Raw genomic sequence first — 19,295 nt, 5'->3', positions numbered from 1 at the left:
TTATTCCCCCCTCCGAGGGCTGGCTGAAAAACCGGCGTTGCCATACAGCCATAAAGCATGCCCATGCTGGTGCGGCTGAACATGCCGGCTCTTCTGTGGCTGCTTCTGCTCTCCTCCCTCCGGTCTTGGCGTGGCTTGTGTTCCTTCAGTGCCTCTCTCCCGCCTCACCTTTTGATCTTCGGTGGTGTCCTGCCATCTCTGCATCCCTCTCGCTCTCGGCTGAGAGGTAGATCTTGGTTTGTGGCAGCGTCCCCACCACAATCATGGAGATGCCATTCTTGCTAAGTGTTGAAGGATTTTTGTAGGTCAGTGATTGCTACATAGATGGGTGCCTGTTTTTCACAGCTTTTTTCTTGCAACAGAGGCAGAGTGAAGGACATGGCAGTTGTGGAGTGTCCAGTTCTGAACCTACAGGGGCTCTCAGAGTAGATGATCTCAGCAAGAGTTTGGAGTCTTTTCAGCCGGACCCTTGCAAGCACGTTGCTGATCATGTTGAGCAGAGATAGCCTTTGGTAGCTGCTGCAGTCTGCTCCATCCCCATTATTTTTGTATAGAGTAATTATCTTTGCCTCTTTCAAATTCTGGGGTTATGTGGCTTTCTTCCCAGCAAGCACAGAGAAGTGCAACATGTTAGCTTTCTCCCCCTGCCCTTAGGAGTTCCAGAGATATCTGATCAGTGCATGTTGCTTTCCCAGGTGCAGTCTCTTTGATAGTTTTCTCTACATCTTCAAGAGTTGGTGTTTGTCCTGCTTCTGCATTGTTGGAATCTGGGGAATGGGCACTTACGGCAGTATCGCAGATAATGGTATCCTTTGTTAATACTCAGCCCATAAGTCAAGTTCTTTTTGCTTGCCAATCAGGATGGTACCATCTCTTGCATTCAAGTTTGCAGTCTTTTTACAAGTTGGACCCAAGTATCTTTTTGATTCCATCATAGGTACCACAAAGGTTCCCTCTTTCAAAGCAGTTCTGAATCTTTTTGCATGGGTCTTGCCAATACTTCTGGGCACATTCTCAGGTGGATTTTTGGATCACAGCCTTAGCTTCTTTGAACTTGAGATTTCTAGACTTAGTTGGTTGTTGAAGTAGAGTTAAGAGAGCTTGCCTTTTCTTTTTTGTGAGTGGGACCAGCAAACATTCACATGCTGAGAACCAGTCAGGTTGTTTTTTCCTTGTTGTTCCAAAGATATCCTTGGCAGTAGCCAGTGTCTTGTTCTTGAAATTTTGCCACAAGGTGTCAGAGTATTGATGTGATTGATGGGTTAAACCTCTGACTAACCGAGCAGAATTATAGGGAGTTGGTTAGCAAGTAGTACGTGGATTGGCTGCTGTATTATGCTTCATTTTACACTCTTGGAGTATGGTTGTGGGGCGGGGGAGGAGGGGAGTACCTGTTTAATAATTTTAGCAGGGCATTAGGTGCCCTGTGTTGAGGGTGAAATCTTGGGAATTATACTATTCCATGAATACACTTCTGCTTTCAGTTGGAAAATACATCTCTGCTCTGTGTGGCAAAGCTTCTCAGATGATGCCTGTTTGCAGTGCCAGGAATGGAACTACCAGAGATTCAGCATACTGGAAGGGAACAGATACTTATTCAGAAACCAAGGAAAATATAGCTGTGCCTTGTAATATTTGTGCCCTCATCTGAACACTTTCTACACTGGAAGTTGCATATTTTAGCCTTTGTGGACCAGCTAAACATTCCTGGTATCAACACTACCCTTTTTTAATTTGTAACAAGCTTTGAGGCATTTGTAGCAGGTGGTGATGTTTAGTGCATTTGAATTTGTGGTGGATAATGCAGGTAGGTGGTTTATTACGAATTTGTAAACAACATTAATAAGGGATTTGCAGATAAAAACCTCTGCAAATTGTTTGTTAAAGCCATTTTTATATTTTTTATACAATTTATAGCATCTTGATATAAGATGTAAGTGAAAAGCCATACACACTTGAACTGATTTTCTGTCTTAGTACCTTGTATAGTCAAACTGCAGTGTGTGCATATTGCATAACTGTACGAGGCTTAATAAATACATATCTACATTGTGAAATTTTTCTTGACGCCCCAACAGCTGACTTGGCAAGCAGTGTGAGAGGAAGCTTGGCACAGAGCCTAAGTTGTGGGGTCAGGTTCTTCAGCAGTGAAGTAGCAGTGGTTGAAAGGGAAAGGTGGTAGAAACTACCCCAAAACGTATCTTTAGATGTACCCTTAAAATCTGTCTGTCTTTTCTATCTCTGTTAAATTTAAGTAGATTGCCAAGGTTTTAATTGTTTTTAGAGGTTTACTGTATTTTTCTCTTTTAGCCTCCATCTGCTTTTCTTTCTTCATAGAGTCACAGATTGTGCTTAATAGACTTTAGGGCTAGAAGGGACCTCCAGCCCACTGCCCAAAGGGCAGGAAGTCAGATAGGGTCAAAGGATCCCAGCAAGATAAGCATCTAAATGTTCCTTAAAAGTGTCCAGAGCAGGTGCTTGCAGTTTTTCTTTATGACCAGTCAAAAACGGTGTTGCAGGAGTTTGTGACTGTTGGACCTTGTCATCCCTTGGGGTGCTCTGGTGAACAGGCATTTCCCCAGATCCTGATGCACACCCCTTATGTACTTATAGGCTGCCAACAAGTTGCCCCTAAGCCTGCGCTTCTCCAGGCTGAAGTGTGCTGTAGCTTGCAGCCTCTCTTCATAAGGCCTATTCTCTTGCCCTCTGATCATGCACGTGATTCTCCTCTTGACTATTTCAAACTTCTCCATGTCCTTTCTGAATTGTGGATCCCAGAATTGGATGCAGTACTCCAGCTGCAGCCTCACCAACGCCAAGTACAGCGGGAGGATGACATCCTGGGTCTTACTTGAGATGCATCGGTAGATGCAAGCCAGAGTTTTGTTTGCTTTGCCGGCTGCGGTATTGTATTGGTGGCTCATGTTCATCCTGTGGTCGATCATGACCCCCAAGTCTCTTTTGGTCATGGTGCTGGTGAGTGTAGCATTACCGAGCCTATAAGTATGATGTGGGTTTTTTTTCCCCTGAGGTGGAGCACCTTGCATTTCTCCGGATTGAATGCCATCAGGTTTTCATCCGCCCACCTTCCTTGTGTTGTATTTGTATTCCATCACGCTCATCCCCATGCTTTTGAGGTAAGCTTGTTACATAACTGTTATGCTTTGGCATTTCAACACCCATGGCATTTTAAAGGCAGGTTAATTTCTCTGAACCAGAATATAATGAAAGTTCACATGCTTGAAAATAAGATAAGTTTTCCCTGATATGAAAAATAAAGGATGAACTTTATTGGTACAGGAGTGAAAATGTTTAGTTTAGGAGGCAAGTAGTGTGTCTGTTCTTGAAACATTTGCAAAGGAATTTGGTTACAGATTATACAAGTATTACACACATTGGCATTCCATACTATTTAAATGTTGGCAAGAGCTTGGTGACTAACAAGTTTACACTGATCTATTTATTTATTTTGGAATTTTCAGATCATTATGAGGATAATTGCATTTTAAAAATATAAACAACATCGCCTCCTGGCATATTAAATCTATTTAATTTAGCAAATATGTCCTTTAACTCAGTAGCTACCTAGCATTTACATTTAAAAGCACTGTAGTGGATGGAAAGAGTAATTCTGAGAATTAAGGGGTAAGCTTTTTCCAGCTCTTTACTTTGGGTTTCTCTGTAAGGCCTCAGTTCAGCCAAGCACCCAAGAACATTCTTGACTTTCAGTACATAAGAAGACCCACTGAAATGGTCTGCTGCATTAGGGGTCTAAAATTGCAACATGTTCACAGAGGTAAAACCAAAGGCAAGCAAAGCCAGTGACTTGGTGGTTTCTTTCATTAGTGCCTTGTGTATAACTTGTTTTTTATTTTCCAGTCTTGATCTTCTTCTCAAACATAGGCTATAATATTTTCAAAGCATATGAAAAACCTATGCTGTTCTGAATGAGTTAGTCTCTAAGGTGCCACCTTTCCCTGCCCTGCCTTCTGCTTGGTTTAGGATGGTGATGGATGGAAGGTTGGACTGGGAAGAAAAGGGTTTTTTTGTCATAGTTCAAAAGCAGTCTTTCTGGTCTATTACTTAGGTTGAATAATTCCAAAGGGTTTTTATTCAGTTGTAAGATTGTGGTCACTGACATGGGGAGCCTGGTTTAAGGGGAAGGGAGCATACCCAGGGTATGTGACATTTCCTGAAGGAGAGAGAACGCAGTGAGTCAAGGACCAGAGTAATGTTTCAAATGTCTTGTTATAATAGATGCCACTTTTTCTGTCCTTGAACTATAAAAAAATCTGATATCATATGGATGGGCAGGGTCATAAGCAGATATTATTCATTATGGCTAGTTGTATTGCTCATATTTTCCTGGTGTTGATAAGAAGCATTAAAGAAAGATATAGTCTCTCATTTAGAATCAGTCATTTGTGAATCATGAATTTATTCTACAGTGTTGGCTTCTAAAGTCTTACTTCTGCAAGGGGATGAGTGTTTCTTCTGAGTTTTATGATAACATAACTGAATTGAGGGTACCCAGTATGGCTCAGGGTCAATCCCACAATCATTGCTCATAGCCTTTGCTGGCTATCTGGAGCATGTTGTATTAGTACTTATCTAAAGATTTTGACCAACGATTTTTGTTGAAAATCTGACAGTTTCATCAATAGCCCAGCACCCTCCCTGGGTGCCATTTGGATTCTGTTTCTTTGCCTAGTCTGCTGTTTCGCTTTTTGCTTCCTATTCTGTGCTCCTTGCCTAGTCTCCTCTGTTTTCTGCTTCTTGTCCTGTGTTCCCTGTCTGCTCTCCTGCTTTGCTTTCTGTTTCCTGCCCTATCTGCTTCTGTGCTGCTGTCCCCTCCCTAGTCTGCCACATACCACTTGAGGCAATCGTTCTGCAGGTTGGCAGCTCTGATCTAGGACATTCAAATACTTATCTAATGTTTATTTTCTTCAGAGATAGGTACACAGCTGTCCTGAATATTTTAATCTCCTTGTATGCTATATCAACATTAGCTCCCTGGCTTTGTATCTTTGGTCCATTTTGCCAGTAAGATCTATATCATCACCTGAATCTCTGCTGCAAGGATCCTGGACTTCAGAGAAGCACTTTGACTCACTCAGGGAACTGATGGGCAGGATCCCCTGGGAGGCCAGTCTGAGGAGGAAAACGTCCAGGACAGTTGGTTGTATTTTACAGAAACCTTAATGAGGGCACAGGAATGAACCATCCTGATCTGCAGGAAGACTAGCTAGTACAGCAGATGACCAGCTTGGCTTGGCAGGGAACTTTTCAGTGAGCTAACACACAAAAAGGAAGCTTACAAGAAGTGGAAACTTGGACAAACAACTAGGGAGACATATAAGAGTATTGCTCGGACATGCTGGGATAAAAATCAGGAAGACCAAAGTGCAATTGGAGTTGTAGCTAGCATGGGAGACAAATGGTAATTATAAGGGTTTCTACAAGTATGTCAGCAACAAGAGGAAGATTAGGGAAAGTGTGGGCCCCTTACTAAATGAGGGAGGCAGCTTAGTGACAGACAGTAAAGAAAAGGCTGAAGTACTCAATGCCTTTTTCACCTCAGTCTTCACAGGCAGGGTCAGCTCCCAGACTGCTGCACCTTGCAGCACAGGGGGAGGAGGTGAGCAGCCAACAGTGGTTAAAGAACAGGTTAGGGACTATTTAGAAAAGCTGGACATGTAGAAATCCGTGGGGCCAGATGCAGTGCATCTGAAGGTGCAGAGAGAGTTGGTTGATGTGATTGCAGAGCTGCTGTTCATTATCTTTGAAAACTCGTGGCGGTCAAGGGAGGTCCTGGATGATTGGAAAAGGGCAAATATAGTACCCATTTTTAAGACAGGGAAGATGGAGGATCCAGGTAACTACAGACCAGTTAGCCTTGCCTCAGTCCCCGGAAAAATCATGGAGCCGATCCTCAAGGAATCTATTTCTAAGCACTTGGAGGAGAAGGTGATTAGGAACAGTCAGCATGGATTCACCAAGGAAAAGTCATTCCTGATCAATCTGATTGCCTTCTATCATGAGATGACTGGCTCTGTGGATGTGGGAAGAGCAGTGGACATGATACACCTTAACTTCAGCAAGGCTTTTGATGTGGTCTCCTACAATGTTTTCACAAGGAAGCTAAGGAAATACAGGTTAGATGAATGGACTGTAAGGTGGAAAGAAAACTAGCTGTATTGTCAGCCTCAGAAGGTAGTAATCAATGGCTCAATGTCTAGATGGCAGCCAGTATCAAGTGGCTTGCCCCAGGGATCAGTCCCAGGGCTGGTTTTGTTCAATATCTTCATCAGTGACCTGGAAGATGACATGGAATGCACCCTTAGCAAGTTTATAGTTGACACCAAGCTGCGGGGGGGGTAGCAGATATGCTGGAGAGTAGGATTCGGATTCAGAGAGACCTAGAGAAATTGGAGGATTGGACCAAAAAGAAATCTCATGAGGTTCAATAAAGATAAGTGCAAAGTCCTGCACTTAGGACCTAATAATCCAGTGAACTGGTATATACTGTGGACTGACCGGCTAAGCAGCAGCTCTGCAGAAAAGGATGTGGAGGTTACAGTAGACAATAAGGTGAATATGAGCCAACAGTGTGCCCTTGTGAAGAAAGCTAACAGCATACTGGGCTGCATTAGTAGTAGTGTTGCTAGATCAAGCAAAGTGATTATTCCCCTGTATTTGGCACTGGTGAGGCCACATTGGAATACTCTGTCCAGTTTTGAGCGCCCACTACAGAAAGGATGAAGGCAAATTGGAAAGAGTCCAGTGGAGGGCAATGAAAATGTTTAAGGGGCTGGGGCACATGGCTTAGGGGGAGAGGTTGAGGGAACTGGACTTATTTAGCCTGGAGAAGAGAAAACAGGGGGGGGGGGGTTTAATAGCAGTCTTCAGCTACCTGAAGCGGGTTTTGAAAGAGGATGGAGCTAGACTGTTCTCTGTGGTGGCAGATGACACAACAAGGACCAATATTCTCAAGCTGCAGCCAGGGAAGTTTAAGTTAGGTATTAGGAAAAACTCTCTCATGTAGAGTATAGTAAAGTACCTGGAACAGGTTACCCGGAGAGGTTGTGGTATCTCCATCTTTGGAAGTTTTTAAAACCTGGCTAGACAGTGGCTTGGCTGGGATGATCTAGCTGAGTATGGTCCTTCTTTGAGTAGGGGGTTGGACTAGATGATCTCCTGAGGTCCTTTCTAGCCCTAATTTTCTGATTCTGAGTCCATAGGGAGATCTTTGAGCTGTGCAGACTAGTAGGGGAAAATGTCCACAGCATTCTATCTTTTATTTCTTCATCTTTTATTATTATCTGTTCTTTTCCATTTTAAAAGATCAGAGCTTAGAATGGCACATTCAATTGTCACTGGCATTCACAGCTATAGCCAAGTATGTCAGCTGTAAGCAGAATTCATTTCTGTTATCACTCTTGTACTACCTTTCCATTGCAATATTGGAACAGCTGTCAGAAATGTAGTAAGCCATGTGACTTGTATCTGCCACATGTGAATTTCTCTCTCGAATGATGAAAATTCTGAGGTTTTTAAAAGTTTTTATTTTATGACTTCTGTGAAATGCCATGTTTGTTTACATAAGCAATTGAACAGAATTTCAGCTTGCAATCTGAAGAAAGTGGTGATGTTTGATCCTGTATGAGCTATTTTTCAGGGTTGGACTGGCCCCAGAGGAAGTTCTGACTCTGATTTTTGCTATGGACAGTTTAATTTGTGACTGAGGAGAAGCAAAGCTGACAGTCCAATCTTTGTCTCCTTGTCAGAGCTTTAGGAGATCTTTCAGCTGTGTTGGCAGTCTAGTGCAGGGGCAGACAGTTATTTCAGGCGGAGGGCCACTTACTGAGTTTTGGCAGGCCATCAAGGGCCTCAGGACAGGTAGGCAAGGGCAGGTAAATATTAATTTTCTAAATTTTTTAGGGGCCCTGTGGGCCAGATAGAACGGCTTGGCAGGCCGCATCCAGCCTGCGGGCCACATTTTGCCCACCCCTGGTCTAGTGAGTGTCTTGAATTCAACTTGAGAAGCTTAGTGGTGAGTGGATGGTAGACGTGTTATGTTTCTGGTAGCTGATGGTGCTGAGGAGACAAGTCATTGGCTTCATGGTAGTGCTATTCCAGGTAAACAGGAACCATTTCTATTCCCCCTCTTACTAGACCACATTGGTGCCTTGAGAGAAATCCCAGTATTAAACTGCCTAATTAGAGGAGCATGCAGTATTGTTGTTGGGTGATAATACAGATCTTTATAACTTAAAATTTATCTCACATAGAAAACGGGGCAACATGCAGGCAGAGATCTTCTATAATAACTGACTCTATCTAGATAGCTAGGAAGCAAAGACTAAAACAAATTAATACCTTTTGGGTCATGTGGAAGAGCTTATATTTTGGAGCTGGATATTCATAGCAGGCAGACATTAATATATTTGATTAGTGTATTATTTTAAAGGTAAACTTTTATTGGTAAACAGTGGAGTTATCTTTTCATTACCAATATTCTAATGAATTTCTAAAATGTATTTTAGTTTTCTTTTTCTTGATTTATAATTGCAAATATTTTCAGTATGTGGAGCTTCTACCTAACAAAATTAGTAATTTTTTTTTTTTTTTAACTATGGGTAGGTGTAATTTTTCTAATAAAGAAATAGCTGGCAGGCAAGACTGAATTGTGACACTTAATAGAAGTAGTAACATGGATTTAGTGTCCCGCCAGAATCATATTCTGACTTCCTTTCATGGCTGTAGATGTGGTAGGGCTTGCTACCACTGCCCTGAGTGTATTTGCCTACAGGCAGCGACAGGGTGGACCTCGGCTTCGGATCACCTGGTCTGCCATGAAGTTGGTCTTATGTTTTCTTGCCTGTCATGACTTTGATGAAATTATATTCCCAGGAGGCACTGCCTGCGGTGATCCTGCCTGGTCTCGATCCCTGTTTCTTCTGTGGGGTTCCAACCCTCCCCTTTCCCCCAGCCTAGCCTCTCCAGATGGTACACAAAAGTCCTTCTGCAGCCAGGTCGCGGTGCTGCCTGTTGTGCTGTTGTTTGGCCCTCTACCCCAGGGAGACCTTTGGTCTTGATTAGGTACACCCTTCCAGGGCTGCTGTTGGCCTGAGCTCAAAATATCAAAAGAAAAGGCAAAAAAAAAAACAAAACCCCAAGGAAAACCTTGACTGCTCTCAACCTCCTTGTCAGGCTCAGTCTATGTCCCCTTTCACCCAGGGTCAGGCTCTCAAATTCCAATCTCAACAATCAGGAAATCACTTAATATAGTCTCTGTTGTGCACAGGCCTGCCCTGCTCCCCTGTGAACAGTCACAGTCTCATTGGGATATGTCCCATGTGCAGCAGGGCTCTACCTGTAACTGCAATTTTCCTCAAGCCTCTCCTCTGTATCCTCTGCTGACACTCTTCTCCAGAGATTATCAACGGCTGTATGTGTTCTGTCTCCCAGATCCTCAGCTGAGGCTCTGCTCTGGAGCTTATCACCAGTCATGTGTGTGCAGGGCTCCTTCTGCCTCCTTCCCAGGGTCACTCCCCATTTCTCTGGCAAGTCTCACAACCCTTGCCTGCTGGGATGCTCAGCCCCTCCTCTCTCCCTGTGGCCTGTAGGGAACTGACCCCCCTCTACCCCTCTCTGGGGCCGGAAATACCTCTGGGCAGCCTTCCTCTTCTATTCCTGAGCGAGATGCTGCTCCGGAAGTGTGGTGGGTGTTTCTTTTCCCTTCCAGTCTCCAGCTGCAGCCCTGTTGGCCTTGCATGCTGTGAGTTTTGCTTGTTTTCACTCTCTCCATTTGTTGCTGCAAGCTGCTTTCCTTCTCCTGACCTCCCCTACCCAGCATGTAAGACACCTCAGGACTTCTGTTCGCTCTCTCTGTCCTTCACACTTCCCCTTTCCTTAACTCCAAGGCCTGTTCCTAGTTCAGAACATTTTGTTGAGTATCTTTTACTATACCTAATTGCTTTGGGGTTTGGTTCCTAAACTTGACTTGTATGTCCTTTAGATGTTGCCAGACTGTCAAAATTTATATTCAGTAGTGAATATTCTTGTATCGTGAAGATCAGTGCAAACTAGATTTTTGTTGTTCGGTTTTTATTTTTGCTCTTGTGATTTGGAGAATCTTATGTACAGTTTATGAATTTTGTTTGGTAATTGGGAACTCAGTGTGTTTATCTCTATCAGACTAAAACTCTGTCTTTTAACCTCCATGTTGACCTGAAATTCCAAGGGGTGGTGACCTAGATAAAATTGTTAAATCTTGTTGATTCTCTAATCCCAGTAAAGCCCCTTGGACAAAGATTTGGCTATGTCCTGTGCAAACCAGATTTCCAGATACCCAGAGAAGAGGTAACTAAGCATTGTATTTCTTGTTAAGGGACTTAATTATCTTAGAAAGTTGATCAGAAGGTCACCTCACAAAGTTTGGCACTGATTGTGGGAGCTATCGTGGTTGGGTCATGAGGGTCAATTTCCTGAAGAAGTACTAGACAGAATGTCCGGCCTGGGATTGTGCTGGGGAGACAAGAGAAGTGCTGCAATTGGCTCGCCACAGAATGCTTCAGAGCACTCAGACTCCACGGGGCTAGATGGAAACATTAGTTTCCATTCTGTTAAGTGTCCGGCCAAGTGAGCTTTGATTTGGCTACATGGTAGAACTCTGTACCTTCCATTTCTATTCAGAGAAATTTTTTATGCTGGTAAAGTCTATAGAAAGGTACACAAACTATGGAAGGTAAAATGGGCATTAGGAAGACTGATGTGAAAAACATATATGTAAAGAAGGCAAGTAAGGTAATAGAGGCTATTACCTCTATTGCCTTGATACAGCAATAGAGGTAATAGCAACAGGATACCTATTCTAGTCAAAAGTGGGAAAATAGATGATGCGTAGTGATGAAATACCTTTAATACCAGCATCTTGGATCTGGTTCCAGCACAGATCAGAATGGTGCCAGGGTGAGCTGCTCTTTCTGGGTACTTAGCACCTCCTACTAGACACTTTGAACCTCACACGATTAGGTCCTTTCTAGAGGCTGTGAAGTATAAGCAAACAATAAGTTGTAGTTGAGTCAGGTGTCCTACATGGAATAAAGTCAAGCTCCATAAAATCAGTAATTGGAAAACCAGGCAATGCTCCATTTTTAGCAAGAAGAATAATTTCTTTTATCCACAGTAAACATTACAAATATATTTTTAATACTCCCACGAGTGAGAAAGAAGAAGGAAAACAGAGACAGGGGGTTCAATAAAACAACGATAATGAGGAATTTTAACTGCCCAGGTGTAAAGTGGCCAACTGTTGCATTGTAACAACATTTAGAGAAACATTTGCAGCACCTAAAAGAATACTTTCTTGGATCTGCAAGTTCTAAAGCACCTGATTTAAGTATGAAGGAACCCATAGGACTTGGTTCAAGATGTAATTCAGAATTCAGCAACTAAGCAGTGATGACAGCAATACAATTAAATCCAGCAACCTTCTGGAAATAAAATTCCTCAAAATTAGCCCAGCAATTGCATTTGCAGAAAAATAAATGAGGTTCAAGGGGGGCAAAAAAAATCCTTAAAACTGAAAACATGACAGTCACCCACAACACTAGGGGGAAATAAAGCAGGCAGGCAAGGGGAGGGAAAGGATGGTCTGCCTAATTGTTAAAAACTAAAACTGTACCTTCCATTTCTATTCAGAGAAATTTTTTATGCTGGTAAAGTCTATAGAAAGGTACACAAACTATGGAAGGTAAAATGGGCATTAGGAAGACTGATGTGAAAAACATATATGTAAAGAAGGCAAGTAAGGAAGTGTGTAAAGAGTGTTAGAAACCAGTAAGAAATGATTTAACCATCTAAGAACCAGGACGTCTGCCACAGGATCATTGACTCTGCTAGACAGCTGGGAGAAGGGAACGATTAAGAGGATAAAGATATTCCATATCGGGTGATTGCTTCAGTTTTCCCCCCCTCAGGTGCTCTTTGTGGGTACTGTAAAAGATTCAGCTGTTGAAAGAGAAGATATTGGAACAATAATTTATCAGCTTTTGATAATGTGCTTCAAGAAAGCTGAAGGAACTAACAAAAAATATTAATATTTGTAGCAGGGCACTAAGGTGCCTGCTACTGAGAGCAGGGAAGACTCCTCAGGTGCCGGTTGCTGAGGCAACTAGAGGGAGCTAATGATCTGCACCTGCCTAGCCATCTGACAAGCAGGGGCAGGGCCTGGCTCCTATATAAACCCCAGGCAGGAGGCCAGGTGGCAGCTCCCTACCAGCAGCCAAGGAGGAGGGAGCTCTCAGCCATGTTACAAAGGAGAGGCCTGATGAAGGAGCTGCGTCTGATACTGCAGAGAGACAAAGGATCCCTGGTAGGATTGAACGTTGTTATGGCCGGGTGGCTTCTGTTTACGTTGTAGCCAAGAGGCTTGTGTTTGTGTTTGCTATTTGTTACACTGGTGGTTTGGGTGAGGCTATTAGGGGTTGGAGGAGGCCTCATAGGGGACTCACGGAGGTATGGGGGCCCCAGCCCCAGAGAAGGGGGCATTGCTGAGAAGCCCCAGAGAGGGCGGCGTTACGGAGAAGGCCCCGGAGAGAGAGACGGGACTGTGGAGAGCCTGAGCGCCAGAGAGGACATGGAGAGAAAGACAGACAGGGCTGCGGAGAGCCCAAGGGCCAGAGAGGGCGTGGGGACAGTAAGGGACAGAACAACATCCGTTACATCGGCGAGGCTTGGGGTGTGGTATGGGGGTGATTGGAGCTACGTATATCCCATAAGGCGAGTATACAGGAACACTCACTATCGTAGTGGAAATAGAGAATACAGGATAACCGTGGAACAGAGAACAAAAGGCAGCCACCCTATAATATATAGAAGATCAAAGTCGTGGCGGGTGAGGATTAGAGGGTGCCAGTCGGCTACATGACACGGTAAAGGAGGCGGCAGGGGAGAGCACGGTGACCCTGACTGCCCTCCGGTTACAATATTAATTAAAATCCTTAGCTACTGCTATCTGGAAAGGAACAAATATTGTGCCTACCTGTAAAAGCACACTGGGTACTCCTGAGAATTAGTGACCTGCACCTTGCTCTAGAGCACTGTGTACTGGCTGCTGTCAGAGACAGATTACTAAATGAGATGGATCATTGGTCCGCTCTGACAGTCTTTTATGTGGAGGAAGGAAGAACCAGACTTGAACAACATTAGAAAGCTGACCATGCTAGCATTCCGAGTTGATTTCTCTGCAATAATCTTTGTTATTACTTAGTATAAGTCAATGGTTCTCAACTTTTTTAGATTCAAGCAATGTTTATTCAACTCACGGCACCATTCCATAACTTTTGTGAACTGTGGCACGCAATTTTAAAAACTAATGTGTATATATTACGGTGCTTGCCTCCTTGCAGAGGGAGCTGGTAGTGGGGGCAGAGTTTTGCCAGGCAGGGACAAACTTATCTCCTCGCACCTCCTTTATCACTTCATACCTCAAACCACCCTTCAAAAGTATGAAGGCATCTCTGTGTGCTGCAGCACCCTGACTGAGAATCATTGGTATAAATGAACACAAATGTTTACAAAAACATTATTTTGTAGGGTTGTCCCTGTGTCTTAAAGTGATTAGCTCTGAGAAATTCAGTGCATTTTATATTTTTAAACCAAAGCTATTTAAAAGAAATGAGGATTGATTTTTGCTTGGTGTGTAGACAGCAAGATCCCAGTGGTAGCATCATAAACATCAATTTACATCATAGCCCTTGGCCTCCTAGCTTTTCAGCAGTGATGAGACATTTTTACTACTGGAAGAAAAATAAAGGTATTCCTTAAGAAGCACAGGTAGTGCATTATTAAGTACTTTACATGCAAGTTTTAGATGGTATGAAATTGCTAGTGACAGATGAAGCCTGGTTCAGACTTGCTGTTAAAACTAAGAATTGCAAATGTAAAAATGGATTGTTCTGATGGGTTAGTTGTCTTAGATGGCAAAGTTGTCTCAACTCATATGTGCCCTTTTGTAAAATTGGTGGTAATAACACAGTACTTAAAAAGCCTTCAGCATTTACCAGTATTGTAAGAAAAATGCAGTGCGGTGGCCTGTGGCTGCTACAGAGAAAATGTATGTGAAATGGAACTACTGGCATATACACAAGAACAGTCTAGTACTTTCAAGGCTTCATTTGAGCCTTGTGTGAAATATATATTTTAGGCTGGTTAATTAATTTTTTTTTTTTTATTATTATTACTTTCCAGCCTTGCTGATTCATGGGGAAATGATATTGGAGTTCACTCCCTAATATTTCCATCAAAAACATGTTTGGAATTGCTGCTGATACTGAGTTTGAGTAATGCTTCTCTGCCGCCTTCACTTCGCTGCATGAACTCCTTCCAGGTAATGAAATGCCATTTATCCAATATAAAGGTATTATTTCTAGGAAAAAGAGCACCCTGGAGATGCATAGAATCATCCATGTGGTCTTTTCAGTTGGGGCTGCACTACTAGCTCAACTACTAAGTACAGCAAGGAAGAATTACCTCTACTGTGCAGTTTTTGACAATTACTTTATATAGACAAAGTTGGGAAGCTATAACAGATTTTTTTGAAAAGGAAGTTCACTCTCCAAGTTAAATAATAAGCTTAAATAAATGTCCCCATTTTTTAAAGTTGAGCAGCTTGAACAGTTAATGTGTAACTCCATTTAAATAAAATATTATGTAAAAGCTTTGCCAATCAAGTTAAAATAATTGCTTCAAGTTTTACTAATAACAAAGGCCTAGAATGTAAACCTTTACTGCCATGGTGTGAATGCTCTCTTAAATGGTAAGAGTAAGCTAAAATTCTATTAATAAATGATTCCATTAATAAATTCTTCAAAACTTAAATTGTCCACCTAATGAAAATGTAAATGAAACCATCTGTCCTAATGATGGCATTCTGCATAAAGCATTTCATGTGGCCTAGAATATTCTGTTGCAGATTACTGTCAGCATGCTACAAATCCTTCCCTGTCCAGGAGTTTGTGCTTCTAAAATTTCTAATGAACCAATTATTATAGAACCATTGAATTGAAAGAATTATTATAGACACACTCTAGAGTCATCTGTCTAGTCATCTGTAATGCTTGATAATAGAATATATGAACTTAACCTTTTTGATGTTTTCAAGTCTTTCCTTGTACTTAATCCAACAGTCATATAGTTTATATAAATAGGCAGTTAATTAGTTTAGCTCAGGTAATGTATCTAAATTTATAATTGACGCGACAGTTAGAAAACAAACAAACCTGTTTTAGTGCTTTATTTCTAATTGTGTGTACTATGATTAACTTAAGAATTAGTAAATTATTTTAATTAAAAGAAATCCCTATAATATAAATATTGGATTAGAAACCCAGTTGATGAAAAATAGGTAGCTTAATTTATTTTGAGAGCTACATTGAAGGTAAACAGTTGAGAATCGCATCCATAAAGTTAAAAAAATAACTAAATATACAGTAGTTTAGGCTGTATTTCATATATCCTCTAGGCTTGGAAAGTAGGAACCTGTATACTATGAGCACTGAAGTAAGAAATGGCCATTGCTGTATATTTCAAAATGATGTTTTTATACCTAAGGCTAGAACTGTTACTGGATTGTACTTCTCTGGATCATAAAATTTGAGGAATATTTTGTATGTTAGTGGAATGAAATTACAAAATTTAATATTATAAAAATAGTGGAGCTAGTCCTCATACTACTGCCTGCACTATGTGGTGAAATAGTTTAATCATACAATTTCTTAAATCACAAGTAAAATTAAGACTATCTTACTGTATGCTGATGCAGTATATCTTGCATTTTTATCTGTGCGTATAAAGCGTGAGATTCTGGAGTGGGATATTTCTTTTGATTTTTATCCGGATATAAATAGGAACAGACAAGTGATTCATAGAACTAGAGACAGATGAAAGAGTAAGTTCACAAAATTTCTTACCTCAAAGTCAGGGAATACTATAGCTCCTTTCCTAAACAGAAGTCTTAGTGCTGACACTTGAAAACTGCTACATGTGAGCACTTTTCTTTGTGTGAGTAGGTTCTTTCTTAAGATAGGATGTCAAAGTTTTAGATCATTTTGGTTTAATTTTTAATGCATTTTAATGGGGTATATCTGCTCAGTAACTTGGATGCTTGTAGCTGTATAGTTATGTTAAAAGTTTAGTCTAAGCAGAACATCATGCTCCATCTGGCACCTGGGCTAGTTCATTTAGAGCAGGGGTGGGCAAAATACAGCCCACAGGCCAGATCTGGCCCGCAGGGCCCCTAAAAAAAAAATGTAGAAAATTAATTTTTCTCTGCCCTTGGTTCCTGTCAAAAGCCCCAGCACAGGAAGCTCAGGTAAGTGGGGGGGGACCCCAGACAAGTCTCTGATCTAGCAAAGCGCTTGAGCATCTTAGCTTCATTGGCATCACTTGTGCTTAATATGAGCCCTGTGCTGAAATGCTTTGCAATTGTTTTGCTAGATTTGAGCAATGGGAAGATAATGTTTTCTGTTAATAAATTGTTCAAAACTTAAATTGTGCCTCTAATGAAAATGCAGATTAAATCAGCTCTTCTAATGATAGTTTTAAGGGTATCCTTTCAGGCTAAAGATACCATTTATTTTTCTTAAACTGACATGGAAGAATGTCTCTGTCTCTAGTAACAGACTGGAAATTTCATAACAAAATAGCCAACATTTTAATCGACTTCAGTAGAGGTAGCATTTTATTTTGTCAGGTGGGTAGGAATTTAAAAAAAGAGCAAACTCTTGATAACCTGAGAGCTTCAAGTTGCAACCTCTTTGGCGGGGGGGGGGGTCAAAGGATGCTGAGTTAAGTACAAGATGAAAACTTTGTTTTTTAATGTTTTACTATCTTTATAATTTCTAAAGAAGTAAAGGGAAGAACAACTTCTGGGATTTAGCAGCACACCTTTAATATATAGTTCTCAGTTGTCTAGAAAAGTATTTTAATAATGGATATATTAAATGGTGGTGAAATTGTGCCCAGGAAAACCTGGGATGGTTACCTGTTGTCTACAGTATTGGTATTATGACTGATAGCCTTCTCTGGTAAGAAGCCTATGTTTTGTATAGCAAAGGACTGTTCCTATGCAATGCACTTTTTCATAGGATCATAGAAAAGTAGGGCTGGAATGAACCTCCAGAGGTCATCTAATCCAACCCCCTGTCTGAGGCAGAAACAACCCTATCCAAACCATCCTATACAAATCCATTGTCAAGCCCATTAGCAAAACCATGCAGTCAACACTGACTGAACACAAGACATAACACCCTAATCTGCCACAGGTAAAGCAGGGAGCTATGATAACCAGTGTCCTGCTGCTGCAAAGACTGTTAAAATGTTAAAGATCCAAGGAACAGGACCATGCCTCCTGATACAGGGAAAAGCAACCCTCTTCTCTCCCCACCTCCCATTTGGACCAATCTGATCTTGCGGTAAAATTCCTTCCAAATCCCAAATACAATGATTAGTCTAACCATGAGTGGAAGGGCACAAGACCGTCTAGCCAGCAACCCCCAAGTTTAAAAACATGTTCTTTAGGTGCTGCCTCAATCCTTAGCTGGTGACCAAGGAAAGCATAATGTAGCATAGGAAGAACTGACATATTGAGCCTTTGGTAGGTAGTAGGCAAAAGGTGATTCTTCTCACATCTAGGGATGTGTAAATATCATTTAAAAATATTCATTTAACATCCTCTAATTATATCAGTTAAATGACTAACCAACAACACAGCAGCTAAGACACAAATCCTGCTGGGAGCCACTCCCATTGCCCTTTGTCTCAAAGTGGGGGGGAGGGGTGGAAGAGGCAAGCCCAGCTGACTTGAAGCCCTGTGGCTGGGAAGGAGGGAGCACCTGTGAACAAGCAGCAAATCATTTAATTGACGAGTCATTAAGCTGCTCCCTATCTTCCTCTTAGGCCGGAGTGGGCAAAATACGGCCCATGGGCTGGATCCCCTGTCTGCCCAGACCCTGTTCTCCTGCCACCCTGCTTTGGGTCCCTGCTGGCACAGGTCCCAGGGACAAGGGGAGAGACTTTTGGTGGCAAAGGTCAAGGGCAAAGGTTAGCGGGGTGGGTCTTCTGGTCCCAAGATGGTGACCAGGGGCAGGCCACCTGTCAAGGGGCAGGGCTACCCTTGTGGTCCTTGACAGCTTGCCCGAACTTGGTAAGCAGTCCTTCAGCTGAAATAATTGCCTGCCCCTGTCTTAAGCTATGGTGTCATGAGATGGGGTCCCCAGGGTTGGCCGTGATACCCCCTAGGGCTCCTGACCGTGCCAATCCTGCCCAACTGGCACCCTCTTTCTCTCCTGCCCTGTCTTGTTGTATTAAATTAGGGAGGCTGCCCTCTAGTTTGTATTTTTGGGCATGGTCCTGATGGACCCTGCTGACCCCTGTGGGTTCCTTGACCCCTTTTGGGTCCCACTCCAAAATGGATGCCTCTTGGGACACCCTCAGCCTTATAGGCTAGATGCTTGGCTCCAAATCATCACTTTACCACGGCCTAAGCCTCGCAGATGGCGTTCACACATTGTCCTTCCAAGGCCTTAGTTCACCTTGGCCTCTGGTCATCGCTGGGCTCTCCGCAACCCTCTCTCTCTCCGGTGCTTCCTGGCACTGGGCTCTCCGCAACCCTGTCTCTCTCTCCGGTGCTCCCTGGCACTGGGCTCTCCGCTCACCCCTGAACACTGTGCCCACCCTGGTGCTGGGGTTCCTACACTGTAGTGGGCCCCCAATGAGGCCTCCTCCTTCCCCAATAGCCTCAGCCCAATCCACTGGTCTTCTAAAACAGCAACCAAAACATGAGCCCCTGGGCTATAACATAACACAAGTTCAGGGTGTGCTCTGCAAGGGTACCTGATGAGCTCCTGGAGCCCCATTAGCCCTAAGTGCAGCATATCAGGCAGCTGCAGAGTCTCTAGGCAATTCCTTCCTGGAGGCTCCTTCCCCTTTGGTTGCTGGCAGGGAATTACCTCTGTAGTCCCAGCCCTGGGGTTTATATGGGGCTGGGGCCAGGGCCCTACCTCTTCTGGTCAGCTGACCAGGTGCAGGTGCAGGCTAATTTGCTTGTTAGCCTGTTGTTATGGTAACCTGCACCTGTGGGCTTCTATCTGGGTTTTTGGGCTCTCTCCCAGGCAGTTTCTGCTCTTAGAGGAGCAGGCACCTTAGTGCCTTGCGACATACAGATACTAGTCCCCTTCTCTCCTCCCCTCTCCCCTCCTTCACACTTCTCCCTCCTTCCCTCCTGGCCA

At 42.8% G+C, this 19,295-nt stretch overlaps 1 protein-coding gene across 1 annotated transcript in view; it reads left to right on the top strand.

The window, feature by feature from the left end:
* LOC102383121 (E3 ubiquitin-protein ligase E3D-like) overlaps positions 1-19,295 on the top strand; it is a gene marked incomplete at its 5' end in the record, with an annotated part of 136,501 nt that overhangs the window by 54,344 nt on the left and 62,862 nt on the right. Inside the window, one exon of the mRNA XM_014520843.2 lies at positions 14,257-14,395. Within this exon, the coding sequence (XP_014376329.1) occupies positions 14,257-14,395 (139 nt within the window). The remainder of the gene's footprint in view (positions 1-14,256; positions 14,396-19,295) is intronic.

Source organism: Alligator sinensis, unplaced genomic scaffold (genome assembly GCF_000455745.1).
Source record: "Alligator sinensis unplaced genomic scaffold, ASM45574v1 scaffold405_2, whole genome shotgun sequence".
NCBI classification, from domain to species: Eukaryota; Metazoa; Chordata; order Crocodylia; family Alligatoridae; genus Alligator; species Alligator sinensis.
The sequence above is the reverse complement of the archived record's forward strand: the minus strand, read 5'-3'. Positions and strand labels throughout refer to the sequence as shown.